Consider the following 7,866-nt stretch of genomic DNA (forward strand, 5'->3'; position numbering starts at 1 on the left):
GCACAAAGAATGACATTATTTTAATTATGTCTTTCTAATAAAAATGTTATTTATCTATAGTAGTTATTTGCATTCAAACTCTGAATAGTTTGAGTCCAATATTATTTTCATTTTAAGTATAAAAATACTTTTCTTCGCCTTATAATTTTAACATTTTATTTGCATAATCTATAGAACCTCCTAAATGAATAACAAAAGTTTTTAAAGTAAATTTTTATATTTTATTTTTCATTTTCTCTACCATATCACTAACTCTAGCTATTATCATCAATGTACAATATAATGAAGTGATTAAAATTACGACATAGAAAAAAAGTACATACATCTTAATTTTTTTGTAGAATGTCTTTAAAGATCTTCGTTTGGTTATATGTGTAATTTCAGGTCATTTACTTTTCACATATAGTTAATTTTTAATGTTTATTTTTCTTTCTTGTCCTTTACCTTTTATTATTCATCTCGATACAAGTCAACAGTACTCTCAGGCACATTACAGTATCTCTAGCAGAGATGTACAACCCTTTGGCTAAGTTTCATGCACCTCATAATATCATTTGCCTTGAGAACTGATGCAAAGTATGATGTATATTTCAAAAATTTTAGACTTTGCAATTATGCATTTTAAAACATAAATAATACATATAAAACTAAAATATACAAATAAGACCTAAATACAATTGACATCTATCTGTAATTATAACATATTGAGGTAAGAAACAACCGTAAGTGCTATAGTCGATCAAGCAGCCAACGATACTACAGGCAGTTACATGCATCCCGTGATGAAACTGTGCACCAATTTAAAAATAACCACTGTTGGATTATAGTGTAAAATAATGAGCTCTTTTTAATGACTATATACATGCATATGAAATCTCTACATGTAGGCTTTAAAGCTAAAAAAATCTATTGAAGGTAGTCATGCCACCAGTCAGGGCTTGACAAAATTTATTACTTGTTTCAACTACATTCATCCAGAGAACTTTGAAATGTATGTGTCAATAGGTTAAGTAATTATCTTACTGTCTAAACGTACATCTACCCAATTGGCAGTATATTATTGAAGATAGAGAATCTTCATAGCTTGTAGGTTACGTAACAATACATCTGAAGTTTTAAGTAGCTTTTTAAAAAATTTCTTTTGAAATAAAGAACTTAAAATTTAGATCCTGTAAAACTTTGAATCATAAAATACATTGTAATGTTAATTTCATTCACATACATTGATAGTAAAGGGATTTAATTAAATTTTGAATTTAACTCGATGACTTGTGGAGAAAAGTGTTTAAAGGGGTGCCCATCATGAAAGGGTTAATGGCTATTTGTCTTAGAATATTTTGTAAGCTTTGTTCTTTACGTGTATTTTTACTAAAGCAATTGGTTCTTTTTTCTCCATTGTTAGAAATACTTGAATTGATTAATTATACAATACTACAACATTGGTTTTGATTTTGTTTAATTATTCTTTACTGTGAGCCTGATGATTGAAAGAAAATGTTTTCTCCCAAATTTGTAAATTCATGAACATTAATATGGCATTAGTTTACATAAGCTGTGTATTCTTTCAGACGAAGGTGTTTATGTAAACACATATGGAAGAGTTAGCAAAAACATTGTGCTTCAATGGGGTGAAATGCCTACATCAGTTGGTAAGTTGTTAATAAAACCGTTTCTTGTGGGTTTATGTAATTAGCTTAAACATGTCTGAAATCTCTTTATATGCACACCCTGAATTATCATGTAGTATAAACTATATGTAAGAAAAACACATGAGTAATCGGCAAACAACCTTGGCCTAAAGATTGAAATGTCAATCAACAGAACAAATCACTTGGAAATTACAAGAGAAACACATTGTCAAAACATTTTTTTGGTGCCTAGTCAAAAGTAAGTAAACTATACAGATCAAATACCAGAATCAATTTTTAAATTAATGATCTTGGTTTATATAACACGTTGGCTAGGAACACCAGAAAGCTAAAAATTTTATACTGATTATCATACATTGAATCATCAGGTGGGGTACATTTGCTGTTAATGATATTTTCAGTCATTACTCTCTTAGTAAATCTACTTTATTTTATTACATTGAAATTGATTTTACTGCAGTATGCCAGGCTTGATTGTTTTATCATTATTGTATTTATAACTGAGCCACTGTTTTAAGAGATAGTTTCAGCCCAGTATTTATTATTTTTTAGCATATATCGGTACAGGCCAAGTCATGGGTTGGGGTAATAAGGCAATAGAGATTCGGAATGTAGAAACTGGCCACTTGGATGGAGTTTTCATGCACAAGAAGTCTCAACGACTTAAGTTTTTGTGTGAAAGAAATGATAAGGTGAGTCAGTGCTCTTTTATCTGTACAATTCCAATGTATTAAAAACATTGTAATAATGTTAACATTATCTTGCTTACCAAAACTAGTGCAGTACTTTGAAATAGGTATTGAATTCATTTATATAGAGTGATGTTCACAATCTGTGGTAGCAGTACAGGGATGAATTTCTAGTCCTTACAGCCTCCTGGTGTTCTGTGGGATGGTGTTGATTATTGACTATGTATTGCGATTTAATTTGCATTGAGATAGTTGGTGTTCCACCTCCATACCTACCCATTTTACATGCTTTTGAAACCCCAACTGTGCACAGATGACAACTTCCAAGGACCGGTTTCAACAACCCAATGACAAGGCACAGAAATAAGTGAGAGATGTCTGAATATGCTATAGCATAAATTATCTTTTATATTTGAATGTTGCAACGGAACTAGCATGTTGACTCGGACCCATGACTGAGTGCTTTATCTTCATAGAGCCATATCTTATTAACATGTATCTATAAATATACAAAAATGATGTTTTCTCTCAGTATAGTGGTGTCACTATGTTTGCCTGATAGTATCCAGAAATCACTTTAGCATTTTTCTTAAAACTTTGGATGCTTAACTTACCATTATAGCTGTAACCTGCAATTACCATATAAATCTCTTTGAAAAAACTTTCACATTATGCTCTGTGCTATTTTATAAATGTTTTATCATTGACAGGATGATAATATATTGCCCAGACTTTTGTGATTACTTAAGTAGACGTATACTTCATCCAACGTGCAATGCTGTTTCATTTGTCATATCCTAGTTGTGATTTTCAACAGTTATTCTTCTATGTGGTTATGTGATTTGGTGAAAGCTTGTGAATCCAACTCTTGTGTCACTATTGTAGATTTAAATTCATGTGTATCATTTTATTTACAGTTCCTAGTGAGGTTTTTACTTTAAGTACAATGTACCACTGTTACAAACTATTTAACTTTCTTCAGCACATTTAGTATGCAAATGTTAGCTTGTATTTTTCTTGTTGAAATCATGCCTTTCTCTGCTTTTAATATGGTACACATAATAGAAACATTTTGCATTGGAAAGTCCTGTAATGATCACTGTCTTTAACCTGTGTAGCCAGGAGCAAGGATATACAGATTGTTACCATAGATTGTGAACAGCTCTGTGTAACATAACTAGTAACTCTTATAGCTACAACAATCAAGGAATATAATATTGAAATGTGCTCAATAAAAAAGGGGGAAAAAAATAATGACGTGAAAGTTTTTATTGGACATACCGTTTTTCATCTGCTGTTTTTTTGTTTTTTTTTGGCGTGCGTGAACACATTTTTCCTCATTGTAGTATTGTTAGGATGCTATATATAATTTAAAAAGGGTGGGGGGGGGGAAGTATTCAGTTTTTTAGCCTGGATCCATGGATTTACAAGAAAATTGATGTAAACATGTAATGGATCATTCAAAATAATCATCTGTGTTCCCTACTAGGATCTGATGGATAAGAGGGGATGTTTTTTAGGGGGGGGGGCTCTCAGAATTGGCTTCACTTGTTTACATGAAAGTTGGTATGAACTTAAAAAGGATCATTTAATATATAGATCTATTTTGGATTTTTGAAGTTTTTGTACTGGGGCCTCCTAATGGATGATAAATGGGATTTTTGGAACCCTTATAGTTGACTATAAACATTAGCTTTAAACAGTAATTCAATACAAAACATGAAAAATTTGTAGTGTACTTGTTGTTTCTCATGAATTTTCACAGTTAATATATTGTTATATTTTCAATGTCAATGATTTTATCTTGAGTTTTTTCCAGTTCTGTTTACATTAACTCCATAATTTATATATTTTTTTGGAAACAGAAATTATCTTTACTAAAGTAGCATGTAGCTTTTAAACTCTATTTACTTGTTCTAGGTCTTCTTTTCCTCTGCCAAAAGTGGCTCTTCGTGCCAGATCTACTTCATGACTCTCAACAAACCAGGAATGGCTAACTGGTAACAACTGAAACAGCCAGAAGCCAGGATCAAAGTACTGGAATTTCTAATGAATTCAAGACACTAGCCCTGTAGAAATTTTGTAATTGCTTCCTTTGTTGTTGTTTTTAACTAGGCAAAAACACAGTCAGACATTCTGTGGACAAGAAATAAAGTTAGGGCCAAGCTTAGTCAATTTTGTCTTAATATGTTTTTGTTTTATTTTTTAATTGCTCAAGAGTTGATTATAATTGAGATGCTGTTTATATGCAAGCTCTGTACATATTAATACATATATAGTAGTATACACAATTTTTAGATCTCTTCTTTGTTTGCACTTTTTAGTAAGTAATAAGAGCAAAGACTGACAGATTTACTTTTTTATTGTGAATTGTAGCAACTTTCAAATGTAGCCAACTTACTGTATTTTGTACATCTTAAAAAGTGTTTTGTTGTGCCTTCAAGTGATGTATTGGTTTGTTTTATTTTTTCACCAAAGTTGATATGGGTGGAAGGAGCGGTGAAAATGTGTGTAGATACATTAATGTTAAATAGTAGATGTATACTACCCAATTTTATAGAATAAATTAGTTTTGTTAGGAATAAGCTTTTTCTGGTATATAAATTACAAAAATGTGTATTAAAAAAATCCTGCTTTCAGTTTCAGGTAAAAGTTACATCCTTGTTGGTCAATAAGAATTTAATTAATAATCTTGAGCACTTAAATGTTAATGCCAAAATGTAAACCCTAATAAAAGGGTCTTATAAAATAATTAATGTACAGCAAACAAAAACTTTACTTGCTTAAACATTTGGTAGATAATGTATTTTCTTCTGTGTAACTTTGTTTCTCTAAATTAGACTCAAAACTGCTGTTCATCGTTTTTTAATACACAGTAAGTATATTGTATTAGTAGCTGTGATGATCCGATTCCATGGTTTTAATAACTTTTTTTATTTATTTGTTTATTACATCAATTATTACAGTGACTTAGGAATTGTAATTTTTTTTAAAAATTAATTAATTAATTAATTACTGTTTAGAAAAAAAGTTACAATTTTTGGAACATTTGTATGAAATAAATTACAATATAATATTTGAGTTTCTACTGGAATTGTTACAGTGAACATTCTTAATGTGACCACCTCAGGGACCAGTGATGTCTGGTCTAAATTCTTAGATGCAGAATGTTCTTATGCTTATGTTGTTAAAAGTAAGTTTTCCTATCATTCAGATTTAGGAGTAAGGTAAACTATTATGCAAAGGATATAAATTTACAGAACTAAAAATTTTGAAAAATATACAAAACAAAAAAATTTTAACACTTAATTATGAAATTGCAAAGCAGGTTTATTATAATGTCATTACAGTATATTTTTTTTTTTTTACTTTATGAAACCTTCCTTTTTAGTTATTTGATTACATGTTTGTAGACTTCTTGCCAAGTCCTCCAAATCTGTGTTTGCATAATCAAGATGGTTACTGATATATTTTTTAAAATTTAGTTATTTAAGCAAATGTTGTTCTTGACATGGTAAATGATCCTGAGAGTAAACATATATATATCAGTAATTATCTGCCTTTTGTCAGACTCAACATGGAACTTTTAATGTTGCCGAGAAACTTGGCAAAAACATAAGAATAATAACATCTTTGTGTTGAACAAACTACCAAAATTAAACTTGAAAAAGAATTATCTCTACAGAGGTTTCATCCTGCAATATTAATTTTCCAAATATAACTTATTTTATTTTGTGTGAGCTTATCAACTCTTTGGATTATTATCTTTATCTGAAACTTCTCTATAATAGAAAATAGGTTATGTATATCTAAATAATTTTGTTTTAAACTTTGCAAGTAACCCAGGTTTTTGGTTCATTTAAATCATTATACAATAAAGTATTTAATTTTTAGCTTTAATTTGTACTTTTATTAAAGATAACACAAACGTATAATATTTGTTTTCTGCATGTCTTAATATACTTTCGTTTATGAATTGTATTATTTGTTTTCGATAACTTATCACTTATTCGTATAAAGTTCTTAACTTGCTAATATTCTGATTTAACGTAGCTTTAGCTGGTTGTGCTGTTCTTCTGAGGAATATTTAATATAAAATTACTTAATAAAATTTTCCTTATTTTTTACTCTATAAAAAGTACTTTGATGGTATTTCTCTTAAAGAAAAATGTGCATTTTGATAAACCTGACATTTAAGTATTATTGCTTCTATACTTTGTAAAAAAAAAAATATTCACATACCACTGTCTTGAGTATCAGAATGAGAGACATGTTTAACAGTATTTGATTTATATGCTGTTACTCTGTACTTTTTATTGGTTTTAGCATATTTTATCTCCTCACATTTTTATCTTAAGATCCTTTTTTTCCATTGAAATTTGTTTATCATTAGGCAAGTAATATTTTCTGTATAATGCAGTACTATAGATAACGTTTCAAAACTCATTACCAAATGTAGCTTCTAGATGTGCAGTACCAACTAACCCACTGATAGTAGTAATTAACAGAGTTATATCTAATTAAACATATTTGCTGTTGTTAATATTTTATTTATGACAGATAAACTTCACCAAAAGCAATAACAAGCTAAAATTCAAGTGTAAAAGTTCTATTTTCTGATGATACATTATTAAAAATATTTTAGTTTATGACTCTTCAGGTTGTCTATTAACTGGAATTTCACACTGATTACTTTTAACTACTGTATTTTTTCTTCTATAGGTATAATATCTTGTAGCTAAAATTCCAATGCGATTTTAAATAAGGAACAAAAAAAAATATTTTGTTTATTTCCTATAAAAGTAATAATTCCTCATTTACAGTATTTGTATTTGGCAAATATTTTATACTTATATGACAGTTACACATTGTTTAAAAACATGTAGCTTTATAGCTTGTAACTTCTATTTAATGTTTCCACAGATATGATTAAAATTGAGAAAAAATAATTAAACATTTTTATTTCCTTTAAAAGGTGAAAATAACAGTGTGTAAATAAATATCATGATTAGTTTCTGTGAATGTGGTGCTATCATTATCATTATATATATATATATAGAGAGAGAGAAACAGTAACATTTTTACTTTTGACTACTGAAAAAATTAGTATTTAAAGTTTTGCAATATATAATTAAATGCTTATCTCTTTATGGAAAATTAGTTATGAAAATGTACAAATACATAAACATTTCAAATGTGAAAAGCAGTAGCATCCTTTAAAACTTATCATAACTGCTTCGTGAAAAAGATAAAATCAACAGGCCTAAAAATGCTTTCTGTTGTATAAAAATGTTCTTAGGATAAAGACCAAGCATAATATCAAACATTATCAAGCTCTACAAATTGTGTTACACAAAGTGACTGTCTCAGTTTATGTATTTTTAAAACAGGTTGGTGCCCATTTAAATACATAATAAAAGATAAGCAATATACGTGAGGGGTTTTCAAAATCCTTACAAACAAATTAATTGCATCCCAGTTCTTCTTTTAAGGTACTTTATTTTCTTATTTGCATAAAAGTAAAATAC

At 28.9% G+C, this 7,866-nt stretch overlaps 1 protein-coding gene across 5 annotated transcripts in view; it reads left to right on the plus strand.

The window, feature by feature from the left end:
* The window catches only part of LOC106478754 (serine/threonine-protein kinase mig-15-like), a 129,280-nt gene extending 122,293 nt beyond the window's left edge, over positions 1-6,987 (plus strand). For all 5 annotated transcript variants that reach the window (XM_022382398.1, XM_022382401.1, XM_022382399.1 and 2 more), the window contains 3 exons: positions 1,569-1,649; positions 2,202-2,341; positions 4,259-6,987. In XM_022382398.1, coding sequence (XP_022238106.1) covers positions 1,569-1,649; positions 2,202-2,341; positions 4,259-4,342 — 305 coding nt within the window. In that variant the 3' untranslated portion in view covers positions 4,343-6,987. The remainder of the gene's footprint in view (positions 1-1,568; positions 1,650-2,201; positions 2,342-4,258) is intronic.
* Positions 6,988-7,866: the final 879 nt, after the last annotated feature.

The sequence above is a fragment of the Limulus polyphemus genome, unplaced genomic scaffold (genome assembly GCF_000517525.1).
Source record: "Limulus polyphemus unplaced genomic scaffold, Limulus_polyphemus-2.1.2 Scaffold246, whole genome shotgun sequence".
In the NCBI taxonomy this organism is placed as follows: domain Eukaryota; kingdom Metazoa; phylum Arthropoda; class Merostomata; order Xiphosura; family Limulidae; genus Limulus; species Limulus polyphemus.